Source organism: Hyperolius riggenbachi, chromosome 1, assembly GCF_040937935.1.
Source record: "Hyperolius riggenbachi isolate aHypRig1 chromosome 1, aHypRig1.pri, whole genome shotgun sequence".
Lineage (NCBI taxonomy): Eukaryota > Metazoa > Chordata > Amphibia > Anura > Hyperoliidae > Hyperolius > Hyperolius riggenbachi.
Genome location: NC_090646.1, coordinates 630,226,654 through 630,246,652, shown reverse-complemented (window position 1 = coordinate 630,246,652; position 19,999 = coordinate 630,226,654). Strand labels below are relative to the sequence as shown.

General features: G+C 44.1%; 1 protein-coding gene across 2 annotated transcripts in view; it reads right to left on the bottom strand.

Moving 5' to 3' along the window:
- Window positions 1-2,955: 2,955 nt before the first annotated feature.
- The window catches only part of IL6ST (interleukin 6 cytokine family signal transducer), a 99,712-nt gene continuing 82,668 nt past the window's right edge, over window positions 2,956-19,999 (bottom strand). For both annotated transcript variants that reach the window (XM_068251232.1, XM_068251233.1), the window contains 5 exons: window positions 19,681-19,827; window positions 18,721-18,861; window positions 16,078-16,174; window positions 11,383-11,464; window positions 2,956-9,850 (listed from right to left, as the gene is read on the bottom strand). In XM_068251232.1, coding sequence (XP_068107333.1) covers window positions 9,203-9,850; window positions 11,383-11,464; window positions 16,078-16,174; window positions 18,721-18,861; window positions 19,681-19,827 — 1,115 coding nt within the window. In that variant the 3' untranslated portion in view covers window positions 2,956-9,202. The remainder of the gene's footprint in view (window positions 9,851-11,382; window positions 11,465-16,077; window positions 16,175-18,720; window positions 18,862-19,680; window positions 19,828-19,999) is intronic.

Genomic DNA, 19,999 nt, shown 5'->3' with positions numbered 1-19,999 from the left:
CGTGTTCCTTTTCCCCGACCCAAGCTATATTGTTTACCCGTGTTTCTCTTCCCTGACCCAAGCTATATTGTCTCCTGGTATTCCTCTTCCCCGACCCAAGCTATATTGTCTCCCGGTGTTCCTCTTCCCCGACCCAAGCTATATTGTCTCCCAGTGTTCCTCTTCCCTGACCCAAGCTATACTGTCTCCTCGTGTTCCTTTTCCCTGACCCAAGCTATATTGTCTCCCGGTGTTCCTCTTCCCGACCCAAGCTATATTGTCTCCCGGTGTTCCTCTTCCCCGACCCAAGCTATATTGTCTCTTGGTATTCCTCTTCCCCGACCCAAGCTATATTGTCTCTTGGTATTCCTTTTCCCTGACCCAAGCTATATTGTCTACCCGTGTTCCTCTTCCCTGACCCAAGCTATATTGTCTCCTGGTATTCCTCTTCCCCGACCAAAGCTATATTGTCTCCTGGTGTTCCTCTTCCCTGACTCAAGCTATGTTGTCTCCTCGTGTTCCTCTTCCCTGACCCAAGCTATATCGTCTCTTGGTATTCCTCTTCCCTGACCCAAGCTATATTGTCTCCTTGTGTTCCTCTTCCCTACCCAAGCTATATTGTCTCCTCGTGTTCCTCTTCCCTGACCCCAAGCTATACTGTCTCCCGGTGTACCTCTTCCCTGACCCAAGCTATATTGTCTCCTCGTGTTCCTCTTCCCTGACCCAAGCTATATTGTCTCCCGGTGTTCCTCTTCCCTGACCCAAGCTATATTGTCTCCCGGTGTTCCTCTTCCCTGACCCAAGCTATATTGTCTCCCGGTGTACCTCTTCCCTGACCCAAGCTATACTGTCTCCTCATGTTCCTCTTCCTAGACCCAAGCTTTAATGCGCTCTATTCATAAAAGGCTTTGCGTTAAAAAAAAATGTCGGGAAAATACAGCATTCGGTATTTTAGACTGATGTGTGCCAATTCATAAAAAGGTTTGCAGTTGCGATAGAAATTTGGTATTTTCCCGAACTAGGCTGGCGGTAACATGAGAAGCTGTCTGAGTTGATACATTTTCTCCTGCAGGAACAGTGTTACAATAATAGAGGCAGCCCCAATTTCCCTTTAGATCTGCCTCCCCTTGCCCTCAATCTGCCTATTAGTTTTTCTAAACAAAGTAATTGCCACAGCTTAGAACTTCAAGAAATGTTACACATGCAGGCTTTCTGATGTGAAATATATCTGAAAACAGGTACCCAAGAAGTTAAAAAAAACAGCCTGGGGTAGTCAAGAAGCCTTTTTTGTTCCGTCCTCACCGCTGCTGCCTGGGAGATCTGTCTCCATTAACTTTGCTGTTTTTTTTCTAAACAGACGGTATTCTCCGTCCCAATAGCGCCTGCTCTAATCTTTATGAATTGACATTTAGTGACGTGTTGAGATAATCACCGCATAAGGCGGTAATTTACCTCACTGCTCAGGAATGTCAGCTTTTCATGCGGAAGAACAGCTTTTATGAATTGACATTTTGCTAAGTGCTCAGTAAAGTCAGCTGTTTTCAGCATTACCGCATGCGGAAATGCTTTATGAATAGAAGCCATTGTCTCCTGGTATTCCTCTTCCCTGACCCAAACTATACAGTCTCCTGGTATTCCTCTTCCCTGAACCAAGCTGTACCGCCTCCTGGTATTCCTCCCCCCCGACCTAAGCTATATTGTCACCTGGTGTACCTCTTCCCGGACCCAAGCTGTAACACCTCCTGTTATTCCTCCCCCCCCCCCCCCTCCCCATGCTATATTGTCTCCTGGTGTACCTCTTCCCCAACCCAAGCTGTACTGCCTCCTGTTATTCCTCCCCCCCAACCCAAGCTATATTGTCTCCTGGTGTACCTCTTCCCCAACCCAAGCTGTACTGCCTCCTGTTATTCCTCCCCCCAACCCAAGCTATATTGTCACCTGGTGTACCTCTTCCCGGACCCAAGCTGTAACACCTCCTGTTATTCCTCCCCCCCCCCCCCCCCTCCCCATGCTATATTGTCTCCTGGTGTACCTCTTCCCCAACCCAAGCTGTACTGCCTCCTGTTATTCCTCCCCCCCAACCCAAGCTATATTGTCTCCTGGTGTACCTCTTCCCCAACCCAAGCTGTACTGCCTCCTGTTATTCCTCCCCCCAACCCAAGCTATATTGTCTCCTGGTGTACCTCTTCCCCAACCCAAGCTGTACTGCCTCCTGTTATTCCTCCCCCCCCGACCTAAGCTATATTGTCACCTGGTGTACCTCTTCCCGGACCCAAGCTGTAACGCCTCCTGTTATTCCTCCCCCCCCCCCCCCATGCTATATTGTCTCCTGGTGTACCTCTTCCCCAACCCAAGCTGTACCTCCTCCTGGTATTCCTCCCCCCCGACCTAATGCTGGGAATACACGGTTCGTTTTTGCCTTCGTTTAAACCTTCATTTCGATTGTGCCTTTTGTCCTTTTCGATCCCGAAATAATCGGTCATACGGTTAATATCACCACCCACGGTTTTGTTTTTTTTTTCGATTCTGATGGTTTCGTTTTTCCAATGATCGAAGGCTGCAAAGAAACGAAACGAAAATCCCTTTTTACAGGGACGGACTAGCATAAACGAATATATAATCGATCTGAACAGCCATCAAGCCTACCAATGGCTCGATTAGATGGATAAAGAGAGATAATATCAAACATGTTCGATCACTAGTCGTTCGTTTTTGGGGTCTATTAATCGAAACTATAATGAGATTATGACTATTTTCACATACGTTTTCAACACTCGATTCGTTTACCGAACGAATCGAAGGTTTAAACGAAGGCAAAAACGAACCGTGTATTCCCAGCATTAGCTACATAATCTCCTGGTGTTCCTCTTCCCTGGCCAAAACTATACAGTCTCCTGCCATTCCTCTTCACCGACCTCACCTAAGACGCTGAAAACAAAACGTCATTGAAACAGAAGAATACAAAGCAGACATACATTCTGGAAACACATGACTTTTATTTTTGGTATGTGAAATGCGTGTACAGAGTACAGGCGGAGAGTCATGCAGGTGTCACTGCCGCATTCACAGTCTGATGGATTAAACTCTTACAAACCAAAATCATCCTATTCACGTCAATTCATTAACAGTTGTACACATGAGAAATTATTTTGCATTGTACTGCAGGACCATTGACTGAACGCTATTATAAGGATAAAAAAAATAAATTAAAAAGTTAAATCAGAGCAATATAAAAATATTTATGATATGGTCCTTTGCAGGTCCTAAAACAACCCAAAATGTATTGCATTTGCCTGAGTTATATAATGCTGTGTAAGAAAGGGGGAGGAGATATACATTGTATATACCAGGTGCAACCTATACAGTTCAATTAAAATTACAGTATGCACAGATATTACTATACACAATGGATAAACTGAGCAGTGATTACTCTATGGTATTTGTACAAGGCACATACTGCACTCAGCTCACCAACAGATCATAATTCTGCCATTTACAGAGATCTCTAGGAAGCCTGGGTTGGGTATGGTTAGATTATCACATGCTATGAAAAACAGCTTGCCATCATAGGAAATAAAAGTGAATGTACAAAGATCACGCAAAGAGATGCATTCTCAGTCATCCTAAATCAGGGGTCCCCAAACCTTTTCGGTCAAGGGCCGGGTCAACATACTTCAGACTGCTGGGGGGCCGGAACATACAGAAAATGTTAAAAACATTACATTGAATCTAGGTATTGATTTCCCCCCAATCATGCCTGGAGGACACCTCCCAACAGCAGCCAGTCATGCGGTGCCCGACAAACGTCTTTGTGCACCAGTTAAGCATATCCAGGTGACAACCTGCCATTCAGTTGGACAGCAGAGTCACCTGATGCAGGATTGGAAGCCAGCGAATGACTGCTCACTGGCTTCTACACTATGTGGATGGGTGGTGCCAGCACTGCTATTCTATATGCGGGCCGCCAATATTTAAAGGTGCAGTGTGCCACATCTATAAGTTATACATTTTGTGTTTGGGGGGGCCAGTGAAAAAGCCTCAGGGGGCCGCATTCAGTCCGCAGGCCATAGTTTGAGGACCACTGTCCATTAAAAATAGAACTTGCTCTAGACCAGCCTTTTTACCATGGAGGAACCCTTAAAATAATTTTCCGATCTCAGGGAACCGCTACATTAACGGAAGAACAGATTTATTTTCTATTAAGATCAGTCATTAACCACTGAGGGGTTTTTCACCTTGTGAACCAGAACAATTTTCACCTTTCAGCGCACCTCTCTTTAATTCGCCAATAACTTAATCACTACTTATCACAACAAAACGATCTATATCTTGTTTTTTTTTTCACCACCAATTCATTTCTTAGCATAACTTACTACCCAAAGAAGGCCTAATGCGTTCCCATTCTTTTATCTCCCCTCTAATGATCGGCGGTGAGAACGAGCGCGGGAGCAAGCGGGAGTGCACAGCAGCAAGACGCATATCTACATCCCTGGGACATCAGATAAAGTCCTGAGGGACGTAGATATACTGCACCTGGTGCAACAAGTAGTTAAAGGTGAGTGAGGTTAAACACTATTATTGTAATAGTCCCCCATTCTCTATTTCTCTTGTACAGCACACCCATTTCATGCCCTCCCTATTACATTTGCTTGGTATTGGGGTTTATTCTCTTTCCTCTACATCTGTTGTACACACATCCTTAGTTCTGGCATCCCACATGTTTATTCATCACCAATGTGAAAAGTGTCACAGCAGTCACATGGCCACTGCACCAATGTAGAACAAGTAGGGCAGCTAGAATTAATGGGTGCGGAGAAAATGAGTGAAGACGACATTGAGAAGCTTGGGACGTGATTTGGAAACGTTCTCACCCTGCCAGCTCAGGCAGCTCACCTCCAAGGGGAAAATGCCAGGAAACCCCTGCATAGAACTCAAGGAACTCTGGTTGAGAAAAACTTCTCTAGACATAGAAACTATTCAACTGAGACCACAAACTAAATACAGAGTTCCCCTGCTTCACATTCCTGAAAATCCTGTGCAAAACTGACTAGCTGTTCTAGAGATGCAGCCTTTTCCTGTTTACAGTAGTTTCATCTTCTCACAGGGACCAACTACTGGAAGCACATCTGATTAAAAAAAAAAATTAAAAAGCTACTTACCTCAGTACTGGAAAGCCTCCAGATGGTCCAGAGGCTTCTGGGATCCTCGCAAAGCCCACCGTTCCAGAACAAAATCCCTTCAAATCCTCTGGCCACACTCCCGGCCATGGACAAGTACATCTGGACCAGGCATGCAGGAGTAAGGGGCCACTACAGCCCAGTAGAACAAAGTCGCTCACGCACGAGCACTTCATACTACTAGGCAAGCATCTGATTTGCACATGCCCAGTCTGGATACGCTAGTTTATGGCTGTATTCAGAGCAAGAAGAAACCCACACAAGTCAAATGTAGAGGAGCCCAGCGCTGGAACGGTGGTCTGTAGAAGTATTCTGGAAGCCTCACAACCATGCAGAGGCTTGCCACTATTGAGGTAACTGTGGGCCTGATGCACTGACTAGCAGTAATTGGCATGCCCAAGCAGCACATGGCAATTTTACAGCTACTAATGCCTGGGGGAGCACTGTCCGTTAACACATTAGCGCAATGCAAGTGCCATAGCTTTCCAAGTCTCCACTATATTGTCCTTCTCGAAACCCCAAAGGAAGTTTCTCCTGTTCTGCATTTCTGAGGTAAGCAGGGGGTGGAGCTTCTTCTGACATTTAAATAGGATTCATATCTATAGAACATTTAATTTTTAGCACTCTATGCACCTGAGCTAAAGTGGATGTACACTAAAACCATATTTAATTGCATAATATACATATGTGATATTTAAAGCTGTCTGTAAAGAAAAAAAAAATGAAATGTACCACAATATTCTATACTGTGGAAGGTAGAATTCACACCTATTGCAGGAAATGTTTTTTCGCATTAAAATTTGCGTTCATATGTGAATTTTCACATGCATGTTCTCTGCACGACTAATGGAAGTCACTGGGAATTTGAAAAAAATCACAATTCTAAAATTCGTTTTTTCAAAGTGACAAAAGTCTTGGGAGATTGCCACCCCTGGGTGTCTACGAGTGCTGAACACTTCAGGCTAGGGATGATCAAAGATGCAAATTCTTCTGAGTTTATGCGAATAGATGCAGCTTCAAAATAGACCAATTTAAACTTGAATTTAAAATGATTGGTTCATTTTCAAAGTGCATATATTTGCATACACATTTGCTTACATATGTATCAACTTATCAAATATTTGCATCTCATTGATCATCCCTACTCCTGACACATCTGCTGTCCCTACTCTGTCAGGGTCCATGAATAGCAAAACAATATGGCAGCTGCTGTTAATGAGCCAATTAAACTAATTGTTTTAGATTTGTATTGCTTATGGCAACTCTTCTGGATTTCCAGGACTATATTCACTGGCTCCAGCCTGCTGATCACCTGACATCTAACTCCTAAACAGTAACCAGCACAACTGCCATCTGTGTTTAAAGAGGAACACCAGTGAAAATAATGTAGTAAAAAAAGTGCTTCATTTTTACCATAATTATGTATGAATGATTTAGTCAGTGTTTGCTCATTGTAAAATCTTTCCTCTCCCCGATTTACATTCTGACATTACATGGTGACATTTTTACTGTGGGCAGGTTATGTAGCTGCTCCTAGCTGTTTTGGCTGTTAGAGACAGCTGTAATCACCATTTCCTGTCTGTGAACCTTGTTACAGTGTAACAAACTGCCAAAAGTACCGCGGTCCCAGAGCTTCTTGTGGGAGGGGTTTCAGCACAAATTCAGTCATACAGCGCCCCCTGATGGTCTGTTTGTGAAAAGCACATTTCTCATGTAAAAAGGGGGTATCAGCTTCTGATTGGGATAAAGTTCAATTCTAGGTTGGAGTTGCTCTTTAATATTTACCTGCATCAGTGTTCTACTTCAGCTTACATCTGGAAATATGCCTGAAGGAGGGGACTAGATCCCAGAAAACTTGCATTATTTAACTTTATCAGTTAGCCATTAAAAGGTATTACTTTTACAAGACTGTTTTTTTTTCTACCTGCAGGACTATATTCCAAACCAGTAAAGATCCAGGCTATACATAAACAGTATAAGTGACTACACACCTCTCACCACATATCAGAAGGATATGAAATGTGGGTCAGCGAGGGTGAGCTGGTGCAATATATCTGATCCAGTAATGTGTAATCCTTGGTGGATTTAGTTTGAAAAACATTTATCCATTCATCCATAATGTAAGCTATGATCTTCCGTTTCCCAAGATTGGGAGGGACAAAATAGCCAGAAATGACCCTGGGTGAGCAGTCTGCATAAGGTGGCCGCAAGTTCTATTGAGTTGTATTTGGAAAACTACAAACTCAAGTTTAGTCGTGGTGCAAATGCAATGTATGAAATTGAATACAGTTATAAGCACCAAATGGATTGTTCACGCCTTTGTAGATATTAATGAAGTGCATAGATCAGGCAAATAGCATGCACGTTAAGGTGGCTCCATTGCCTTTCTAAGGATTATACACGTGTAAAACAAACCTGAAGCAAAAAAACTTACAAGATAGTGAATTGTATGTATAGTACAGCTAAGAAATAGAACGTTAGTAGCAAAGAAGACTCTCATTGTTTCCAGTACAGGAAGAGTCAAACTTTAGTGATCTATGCAAGAGAGCTCATCTGAGCTATTCCACCCACTGGATCCAATACAGTCCTGTTTTCTGGAGCACTTAAACAGCCAAAAAACAGTGAGATGGCTCGATAAGGTTTTACTGCAGGAAAGTTCAAAGGGTCATAATTTCTGCTTGGTTTTATAGCTAGAAAGACAGGGGGCCATATGCAATTCACTTTTTCACCTGAGTTCTCGCTTGGGTGACATTTTCACATCTTGTAAATAAAATTCCTTTTACACCACCAGGACGCAAGAAAATACTCAAAATAATTTTGGTAGTACTTTTTCACCTACTTTTTCCACTGCAAAGTGCTAAAAAAGTTTAATAATAATAATCCGAACATTTATATAGCACTTTTCTCCTGTCGGACTCAAAGTGATCAAGAGCTGCAGCCACTGGGACGCGCTCAGGAGGCCACCCTGCAGTGTTAGGGAGTCTTGCCTTGACCTCCTTACTGAATAGGTACTGACCCTAGCCAGGATTCAAACCCTGGTCTCCCATGTCAAAGGCAGAGCCCTTACCCAGTACTCTATTCAATTTAAATTGAAGATGAAAAATTATCTCCTAAGAGAAAAAGTGAATTGCATGTGGCCCAGAGTGTGGTTTTAACCTCCCTGGCAGTAAGGCAGACCTACGCTTGGGGCTAGCCGGCGGGAGCTCTATGCAGAGTATAGCACGCAGCTGGTGTTACTCACCTCCCGGGGGATCCAGACGTCGGTAGCCTCTCTCCTTCCCGGCCTCCGAGCCTCTGAATCACTCTGGTGATATCACGGTCAGTGATCTCATTACAGAGTTACAGTGCCACCCTGAGGATGGAGGGAAAATTGCAGCGCTGGAGCCCAGGAGGAGAGTGAGTGCTATGGCTGCTGCTGGCTTTTTTGCAGCATTATTTTCTCCTTATAACTGAAAATTAGTTCATTTTCTTTGCTACTCATTTTCTATTAATTATCCGTACTACACATACCATCCATTATATCAAGTTTTTTCCCACTTCAGCTTGCTTTAATATTAACATGATCTGCTGTACTTATAATTCTTTACAGAGGTTCAGCATGCGGTTCTGTCATAAAGGACTACGGTTATATGACCTAGTATTATACAAGTTGTAAATAATGTCTTGACAGATTATGTTTTTTTAAACAGAAGACAGCTGCAAATCTGTCCAATGAGGTTAACCACTGTCCCAGTGTTATTTCAACATGATTTGTAACTTAAAAACCTTGAAAAATCAAGCATTATCGTAAAGCTGATTTGAGGCACCAGGCAAAAATACAGATCTTTATGGGGTTGGAAATGCTGAGGAGTCCGGGTATCTCACCCATATTTCATGCCAAATGGAAAAACAAATTAAAAAAATTAAAAACAAGGCAATTATATTCGAGTTAACAGTCAAACTAAAAAAAGGTCCAGCAAACATGCACCAGGCCCTGGATAGGATTCCTTCACAAGTCCATCTGGATGGCTTTGATAAGTCCAAAATCCGGCTTTAGGTTTTAAAGTCTACTGGGGCATGTAGCCTCCCTGCCTCACAGTTTGGGGCAAATAGCTCTTTACCGCTGTGTCAATTTCTGCAGTTGCTGGTTGACCTTCAATACTCACATTTTGCCCAACGCTAAAACCGTGAATGTCAGTTTCGTGGCTAGGCCCACTTAAATGCTGGTTCTGGTTTAGCACCTCCTGAGGTGGAAGGTTCTCCTGGAGAAAGGCTTGAAGCCTACCCGCAGTGTCTTCCTGGGTGCAGTTCTGCTTAAAATACTGGTTTGGGATTTCTAAGACCTGCTGTTCGTCAGGCCTCTCTTCCGACTCGAGCAGGGGCTGAGTGGACTCAGACCTGGTGAACATCGGTTGGACGGGAACGGTTGGCTGCTGCCCTCTGTAGCCACTGATGATGACCGTAGAATACTGAACTGTGCTGGACGTATTCTGAGAGGATTCGACCTCATCTGTGTCAGAAATGCTCAGTCGTGGAGAAGACAAACAAGAAGAGCCACCGATGCCGCTACTGAACCCCTCCGAAGTGTTCTTCTTCATGAGATCTACAGACTTCAGGTCCTGTTCGCTGTAGGACTTCTTCTCATCAGCAGTTATTTCCACCACACTGACATCTGTAAAGCTACCATCTTGGAACGGATGGTTTTTGGAATCATGCTGCAGTAAATGAAAAAAAAAAAAAGTCAGTTTAACAGTGACGTCATAAAAAAAATAAACCACAATCAAACTCCCCATACTCAAGCAAAAACAGGGCATAAAAATCTTGTAGGCAATTTTTCTTTTCTATCCCATTCAGTTTCTGTGCGATAGATATTTTAAAGCTAAATGAACCCAAAACATTGTGTTTTGAATAGCGGGAAGTGCAAGAACCTCCTTAACCTCTTGACGACCAGCTAACGCCGATTGGCGTAAACTGGTCGTCTGCGGGTTACCATGGAAACGGCCGCTCGATCGAGCGGCCTTTCCATGTCAGTTCACGGAGGGTGTCTCCGTGAACAGCCGGAGAGCCGCCGATAGCGGCTCGCCGACAAAATGTAAACAGGCGGGGAAGAAATCCCCGCTGTTTACATGATACGGCGCTGCTGCGCAGCTATCCCACAATGCGCAGGACGGATATCTGTCCTGCGCAGACCAGGAAGGGAGAGGGAGGTAAGGGGAGGGAGGGAGCGCACAAAACGCTGCGGAGGGGGGCTTTGAGGAGCCCCCCCCCCCGCTACCCACTAATGGCCGGCGGCGATCAGACCCCCCCCAGCAGGACATCCCCCTAGGAAAAAAGGGGGGTAGTCTGATCGCCCTGCTGCACTGCTAATCGGTGCTGCGGGCTGTAGAGCCCATGCAGCACCGATCAGTGAAAATTCCCCTGGTCGGCAAGTGGTTAATACTTTTAGCCACACCCCCTCAACAAGTATGCAGATCAGGTGCTCTGACTGAAGTCAGACTGGATTAGATGCATGCTTGTTTCAGTTGTGCCATTCAGCCACTTCTGCAGCCAAAGAGATCAGCAAGACTGCCAGGCAACTGGTATTGTTTAAAAGGAAACCTCCAAATCCCTCTTAGTTTAGGTTCCCTTTAAGGTTTTTATTGCCATCTGTCCACTCATGCCTCACTCAGAACTAGGGATGATCAATAAGGTGCAAGTATTTGAGTTTATGCAAAATTATGCATTTTTTTATGCAAATATATGCAGCTTGAAAATAGACCAATCAGTTTAAGCCTGGGTGGGACTTGATTGATCCATTTTCAAGCTGCATATATTTGCATAAAATTTACATAAATTCAGAAGTATTTGCAGATCATTGATCATCCCTCCTCAACCTGTCCATGCATACGTGCAGAGGGCGATACTGCTTGGCAGTTGGAAACAGGCATCATTTCCCACAATGCACCAAAGTTCACAGACCGGAAACTGGCGGGGCCAGCTGCATTTCTGGAGCTCAGATTAGCTCCTGGCTCATGATTGCTCATCTACAGCATGCTGAGAAGGGTGGTCCCACCAGACAAGAATTCTAGCAGGAAAATGAAAAGGGACACCAAAGCAAGGAATGAAATCACATTATGGGCTGTACTTTTACTGCACTCATCAATGGGACTCTACATTGCCATTCTAGCAAAAAAAAAAAATGACCCCATGAATGTCTCATGACCACTACTGGTGTCTGGCTTGATTAGAACAAGTCCCGTTCTCTTACCCGTGTCGGAGTTTGAGGAGACCACTGTGCAATGTTGCTTTTGGAAGGATCTGGAACATTGGGCCAAATGTGCTTTTTAATGCTGAAAGAAGAAAAAAAAAAAAAAAACACACACACACCAACAGCAGATTCATTATTAATAAACTATTTATAAAGCACTAACATATTACATTATAGCATTCCACAATGGTACACAAAATAGTGATGTAAACATTGTAGGGGTAAGTAGTATAGCAGACGAGTCACTGAGTCCATATGGTGGCGAAGAAGAGCACCAGGAGGGCCCTGTCATGAGGCTTACCATCTAACATGTATGCATCAAGTAATTTACAGTATAGTGTTGGAAAAAAAATAAAAATAAAAAAAAAATAAAAAAAGGAATGAAGGGGGAAAAGCAGGCAGCGTTTCCCACATGCGGGACGTCAACTTTTGTGACACAAATCCCCACAACAGGTACTACTCGGCATTGTGGGCAGCTCAGTGGCTTAGTGGTTAGCACTCTCGCCTTGCAGTGCTGGATCCCCAGTTCGAATCCCAGCCAGGGTACTATATGGAATGTGTTTGTGGGGGCTTCCTCCGACATCCCAAAACCACACAGATAAGTTAAAGTGAATCCGAGGTGAGCGTGATATGGAGGCTGCCATATTTCCTTTTAGGCTACTTACACCAGGACGTTGAGTTTAGGGGACGTTATAGGGCACATAACGTGCCCCTAACGCAACGCCTGGTGGTCTCTGATGTGGACATCAGAGTGAGCCGCGTTGTGCAGCTCACTCTGGCGTCCGTGATGCGTACTCTTGGACGCATGCGGCATCACGTGGTCCCGCCCGGCCAATTGCCGCACAGAGCGGCCGCTCCAGGAAGTAAACACTGCACGTCACACCGTGCAGGGAATATTAGCCATGTGCCTGGCCGCTCTCCACTCCTCCCCAACACTACTGAGCATGTGCGCACAGTCTAACGCGGCTTAGCCGTGCATAACGCACAGCATGCAGCACTCTCAACGAATGTGCTGCGTTACAAACGCAATGTGGGCACTGTGTACAGCCCATTGATTTTTCATTACTGTGCGGTGGGGCTGCGTTACAGGCTGCACTAACGTGCGCCTGTAACGTCTTAATGTGAAAGCAGCCTTAACCACTTAAGTCTATCTGTGCTGCTGCATGAGGTGCGCGCTCCCGCTGCCTTCCGTTAGTTCCCTGATCAGTGAATGGGAATATAATTCCCATTCACCGATCTAAGTTCCCCGCAGAAAAAAAAGACGCTTTCTAATCAGAGACAGCGGTATTTCTGCCCCCCAAAAAGTTTCCCCTACTCTTTATTGTTCCTGGAAGCGTGATCGTACGCTTCCAGGACTTTAACTGTGGCCATCTTGTGGCCAAATAGTAAACTGCACCCACATACTTTTTTTTTATTAAAGAATTACATTATTTAACATTTAAAATTATCCGTTTCCCTCCCACACCAAAAAGTACCCAAATACATTTTAGTTACCTAAGGGTCTGAACTTTTTAAATATGCATGTCAGGAGAGTATCTTATATTTTTTTTAAATTATAAGCTTGTAAATAGTGATGGACGCAAATTGAAAAAATGCACCTTTATTCCTAAATAAAATATCGGCGCCATAAATTGTGATAGGGACATAATCTAAACGGTGTAAAAACGGGACAAATGGGCAAATAAAATACATGAGTTTTAATTACGGTAGCATGTATTAATTGTAAACTATAATGGCCAAAGACTGAGAAATGAATTTATTCCATTTCTTTCTTAATTTTCCATTTAAAATGGATTTAGAAAACAATTCTTAGCAAAATGTACCACCCAAAGAAAGCCTAATTCGTGGCGGAAAAAACAAGATATAGATCAATTCATTGTGATAAGTAGAGCTCGAATGCATACGATTTCCAACGCTGTAGGCTGAAGTGGTTAAACAATACCAGTTGCCTGGCAGCCCTGCTGATCTATACACCAGAAACAAGCATGCAGCTAATCTTGTCAGATCTGACAATATTGTCAAAAACACCTGATCTGCTGCATGCTTGTTCAGGGTCTATGGTTGAAAGTATAATGCTGGATACACACCATGCATTTCCGCGTCGAATGCGTCCGTCGATACGCGTCGATTCGATTATTTCCGAGCATTTCCGAACGCATTTCGATGATTTTTAGGTCGATTGCCATGTAAAGTATGGCAAATCGACCTAACGATCCATCGAAGCTTGAATCTGACATGTCGAAAATAATCGAATCGATGCGTATCGACGGACGCATCGAACGCGGAAACGCATGGTGTGTATCCAGCATTAGAGGCAGAGGATCAGCAGAACAGCCAGGCAACTGGTATTGCTTAAAAAGGAAATCTATATGGCAGCCTCCATATTATTCTCACCTATAATACACTGTACAGTGCTGCGAAAGATGTTGGCACTATATAAATACTAATGATAATATAAATAATAAAGGGTGCAGGTCAGTCTTGTAAAATAAAATGTTCAGCGGTAATTCCAGTGGTGGACACTAGAGGGAGTAGAAGCTTGATTAAATAAACATTACATCAGAAGATAACATTAAAATAACGGCTTTTACAATCCATATATAAGTTCAGTGATTCCCGACCTATGTTTGTGTCGCCGCTCTGCCTAGCTCTCGGCTATCCAGTAGTTCAAAAGTTATTACTAAACTACAAAAAAAAAAAAAAAAAAAAAAAGGCCACCAGAATCCACATTTGTAGAGTCCAGTGGTCATGTTTTGACTAGTTCTATAGTAACTGCTATGGGATGGGGAGGGGGCCCTACCTAGGCTAATGGCCCGTACTCACGGGCTGCAGAAGTTGCCTGTCGCCAGCACACGTGAGCGTGCTAGCGACAGGCCGGCGACAGCTTCTCTCCAGGTCCCTCCGCGTACACACGCGGAAGAGGGACCAGCGGCGAGACGGAAGCTGTCGCCGACGTTCCTCCTCCCCCCGCCGGAAGCTTCCTTCACCTCTATGGAGGTTGCTGTCGCTAGTCCGCGTACTCACGCGGACTAGCGACAGTTGCGGCGGAGGTGCGGCGGCGACTGTTGCCATGCGATTGAAACTTTCAATCGCATGGCGACAAGAGCGGCGGGCGACAGTTCGGGGTGCGCGCGCGTGCGACGGCCCATACTCACGGGCGACCTGTCGCCGCAACACGCGCGCGCCGCGTGTTGAGGCGACAAAAGTCCCTCGTGAGTATGGGCCATAAGACTCACTGGGCGTATGGGGTTACATACTAATATACAACAATATATAGATTATAGGAAGATGCTAAAACTAGGAAAATTACCATAAAAAGTGATATCATGTATAATTTACGGCATTCTACTATATGTCACTATAGTGCGCCTCTTTAAAGGATACCCGAAGTGACATGATGAGATAGACATGTGTATGTACAGTGCTAGCACACAAATAACTATGCTGTGTTCCTTTTTTTCCCTTTCTCTGTCTGAAGAGTTAAATATCAGGAATGTAAGTTGCTGACTCAGTCCTGACTCAGACAGGAAGTGACTACAGTGTGAACCTTCCTGCCAGGACTGAGTCAGCCACTTACATACCTGATATTTAACACTTTCAGGCAGAGAAAGAAAAAAAAGAACACAGCAAAGTTATTTGTGTGCTAGGCACTGCACATACACCTGTCTATCATCAGGTCACTTCGGGTATGCTTTAAAGTGGCATAAAACATTCAACAAAAAAATGTTATGCTACGTATTAACCATACGGTTATATTAGCTTTTTGTGCACAATATTGTCCGTTTACACATTACAAGTACCCAAAGTACAGTTTATCTGCTCTGAAAGCTGCCACTGCATTTTACTGCATAACTGCTGTATTTATATGTTATAATGTACCCAGTGATCACTTCTCAGTTCACTCGGGTTCTACAATGTGAGCTGTCCAGTGCAAACAAGCTGCTTGCTGTATACGAATTGTAACAACAAAGGGATGTAAACAAAAACGGTCATCACCTCTTCAGGTGTGGCTGGAAGCTTTCCACTGAAGAACAAAGTGCTGTGTTTAACGGTTTGAATGCTGTTCTGCTACTTTTTTGTGGTGGTAGATTTTATGCTGTAATCTTTTAGAACAAAGGAGATCCCGAGTTTCATATCCCTTTAAGTTACCCACAGTATCTATTTATCGATCTCAACCTTCAAGCATTCCTTCCGCGTTCCACTGTCGTCACTTCCTGCAATGCCGTCCATTTACAATACAGTGGGCGGCATTGCAGGAAGTGACGACAACAGTGGAACGCACGCTGGAACTAAGAGGTGAGTCATCCCCACCCGCTGCCTCTTAACAGTGGCGGCTGCTGCTGAGCTTAAGCTGGAGGGGGGAGCGCACATGGGGGACCCAGGTGGGGTCCGACCCCCCTTCCCACCGCTGTGCCCAATAACCCCCTTATGGCGGCGTATGCTACGCCGCGGGTCCGCTAGTACTGTGAATTTCTCCAGTTTAGGAGCCACTACTGGGTCTCATCAGCCTCATAACAATTGAGCTGCTGTGCACATGAATCTCCAGGGATTCCTTTTCCCCAGAACACCTGACACTAGTATGTGGAGCCAATGAATGGGCCCAGTCATCTGTAACGAGCTTGTTGTCTGGTAATGTGAACCAGGCTCTCACAATAGCCAATAGCATGAATGATGTAACGAAACTCAGGTACTTACAATTCTCTCTTGTTACAGAACAGGATTCCGATGACCAGCAAAAGCAGTAGAAAACCGATACAAGAGGACACCACGATGGCTTCAACCTCACCAGGGTCTACAGACGGTAGTAAAGAAACAAAACAAACAGTAAACAGCTTGTTGTAAAGGATAATAAAAAGAAATGCAGCTGGTCAAATACATAGCAACACAAGAACACACATGAAGCTGCACTGGATGCCCATAATGTGCAACAAGAGCATTTAGGTCTGTAACACACTGCAGAGCACTTTTTGATCAGTCAGCGTTGCATATGCGGTTTTAAAGCTAATGTAACCCCGGTAAAAAAAACAAAAACACAAAAAACAGATACTCACCTAAGGAGAGGAAAGGCTCGGTCCTAATGAGCCATCCCTCTCCTCTCCCTCCCCTTAGGTCAGTGGTCTGCAAACTTGGCTCTCCAGCTGTTAACGAACTGCTGTTAACGCCCCACAATGCATTTGCCTTTATGAATGATGACTGTGGCTGTCAGACCCCTGCAAAGCATTGTGGGACTTGTAGTAATTTAACAGCTGGAGAGCCAAGTTTGCAGATCACTGCCTTAGGTGAGTATCGGACTTTTGGCGTGATTATAAAAAAATAAAAATAATTGGGATGTCAGGAACCGGCCCGCGGCACGCCTGCGTATACGGTTCCCGAATGCAGGTTTTACCAGATAGAGAGGGGAAGCAGCCTTAGTCAAGCTAAAACAAGGCTGGGACCCCTCAGAACACCTCTCACTGCCACCACTAGCGGTTCGCTAGACACTTCCACTCTGCTGTCGAGTCCTCAGCGCGCACTCCGCGTTTTCATATTTGGGTCAGCTTTGCGCTTAGGCCGAATACGGGAACGCCAGGCACCCACACACACCCACAGTTGCAATCTTACACTGTAGTGAAGCAAAAAACCACAGTCAGTCGTGCCGAACGATACTGTTAGCCACTCTGCTGTCGCTACTCGCACTGGCGTTTTTCGTACGTTGGGTCAGCTGCGCGCTTTAGGCCAACGCATGACAAACGCCCCCACACACAATGCAATTACAATTTCATATGGTAGTGTTGCTCAAGCATACAATTAGGCATGGACTATACACAGTTGCACTTCAATCTCTTCTAGGCTATGAGTGTTAGTTTAGCACAGCAGAAGTCAAGCTTATTAAATAACGATTTAATATTCCATAAAAAAACGTGGAACAATGCAGAACAGAATATATACAAAAGATTACAAAAAACAAAATAAAAAAAGTTACAAAGATAAAAAAGTTACAAAAATACACACAAAGCGATTTTGCTTACCAAAATAAACGGGGAAATAAACGTACCAGCGTATCGATCTGGCATTGTTGCGGGAGTACGCACTTCTGGTCAGGAACCAGGTTAGTTCTAGCCGTGTGAGCTACCTCCAAGAACTACAAGTTGTGGTTATCCTAGCTGCTGTTTTATACTGTGAGATACGCCTGGAGGCTGCAACTTCCTTCGGGAGGGGAGGAACTAGTTTTTAATTAAATCTCAGACATATTCCATTTCCAGGTAGTAGTCTATACATCAAAAGATTGTGAAGTGAGGCTTTCAACTCCAGGTGGAAACTTGATTAAGGCTTTTTCCTGTCTCCGTTTTTAAAGTCTGCAGAGATTTCCACCCCCTTCCCATAGATGTGATTCACAGGGTACAGTTTGCACCTCCACCAATAATTCAATTTCCTCACAATGAAATAGTGTTTAACACACGTCAACTTTTGGTGCAGCGACTCTTCCTGAGTTAGTCTAGAGTTCTCCACTTCCTCAACAGAAGTGTAAATGTTTCAAGTGTCAAGGACTTCAACACTTCACTTCTGCCATTGTCTGATTACCCAAGCTCTATTCACTGAAGTCCTCTTTAGATGCAAATATAGGTCTAGTGACCCATTCTCAGAGGAACTGCATACAGACTCAAAAGCACTTCCTATTGTCCTACAGTACACACAGCTTTCCTCAAAGCCCGAATTGCTTGTAACAGGCATACAGAATTTACATGTACATACAGGCTCCCATTAACCGTTTCCTGGAGCTAGGTGACACCTTCAAGAGCCAGACTAGCTTTTAGCAGACTTAGTAGACAGAAAAAGAAATATGCTCATGTATTCCTAACATCATCAGCACCCCAATATATTCCTGACATGGGATCGCTGTGATTTTTATACATGTCAATAGGAACATTTTTTTTTTTTTTAAACCGCCGACTAGGGATGATCAATGAGATGCAAATTCTTCAGAAATTATGCAATTTTTTTGCAAATGTATGCAGTTTGAAAATGTACCAATCCATTTAAAACCAGGTTTAATTTGATTGGTCAATTTTCAAGCTGCACATATTTGTATAACACTTTGCATCAACTTGGAAGAATTTGCATATCTGATCATCCCTAGCGCTGACTGATCATAAAGCACTCTGCAGTGTGCTTTAGGCCTTATGCTGCTAATACACATCTAGAACAGTAAAGCTTTGCCTTAATAAATTAAACTAAACCCCCCCCCCCCCCCCCCCAAAACAAAACCCTTTCCATGTTTCTCTACAATCCATCATTTTTATTAATAGCCATAAAATCAAATCTCTTCATTGTGTCGTGTGTGGCCATCTTTACACTTACCGAATTTATCAGTTGAAAATGTGAAGGGAGGCCCCGCCCTTCCTCCTTTCTCAGTGTTAGCGGTCACAGACACGTGGTATACGGTGTCACCAGTCAGGGATGTCATAGTGTACTCTAGTTGTGTGCCATTCAGAGTGACAGCTGAAAGATAACGAAAACCGGGTGTTAGTGAATCAGGAGCCCTAAGGGGAGTATCTAAATACAGGAGAAGCACAAGTCTCTGGAGTCCCCCCTCCCCCCCAACAAGATTTTGTCAGAACTGAAACCTATCAGTTTCTGTCATTTATATATCAGTTGTCTGTTATAACTCGAAGGACAACTGATGTGCAAGGTAATGTCCATGTTTCCCTATGGCTCAAGTGGGCGATAATACAGAAAATGGAGGACAGAGGTTTGCTTTCAGCATGCAGGGCTATAAATGACACCTTCACTTCAGTCTGACTTGAGTTGGTGAGGGGCAGAAACAAAGGGGCCTAATGCCGCCTACGGGTGCCCCAAGTCATTATTTCCCAGGGCCTAGAACTGGCCCTGATGATAAATGGAGCTGTGCTGATCCCTTCCAACCTATACAGTAGAATCTTGTTATAGTAAACTCTGATGTAGTAAAGCTCTGGATATAGTAAACCCAGTCCTCAGGTCCCAGCAAATGCATCGGATATAGTAAACTTCTGATATAGTAAACTACTTTTCCTGGTTCCTTGGAGTTTACTATAAAGGGATTCTACTGTATAAGGCAAAGGCAAGTGCTAAAAAAAAAAAGTCAGGTCTAGAAAAAAAAAAAATTGACCCAAACTGCACATTAAAATGAAGTAACTGATCAGCAAAACTGTCCTGATCTTCCTTTAGGTATTTGAACATTCATGAATTTACTGGAGGCATACATACAATCTGAGCCCATCACAGATCTTTCTCTCAAGATCACAGTAAAATGTTGTAAAAAGTTTGGCTAGATTTCCTTACAGGTCATCGGTCCATTTTTGGTTCCGTACTGCAGTGTGTAGTTTGTGATGAAACCGTTCCGGTTGTGCAGAGGAACTTCAGTCCACACCAGGACCGCTCTCTTCTTCTCTACTGTCTTGGAGTGAACTGTGGGTCCTTCTTCAGGAACTGCAGAGAGAACAGCGAAGGCAGCGGGGATTAGGAACTGGAGGCAATTCAACTGGATACAGACTGCAGATGTGGGCAGACTACTATTTTAACAACTGGCGCAGTTAAAGAGAAACCGTAACCAAGAATTGAAGTTCAGCCCAATCAGTAGCAGATACCCCCTTTCCCATGA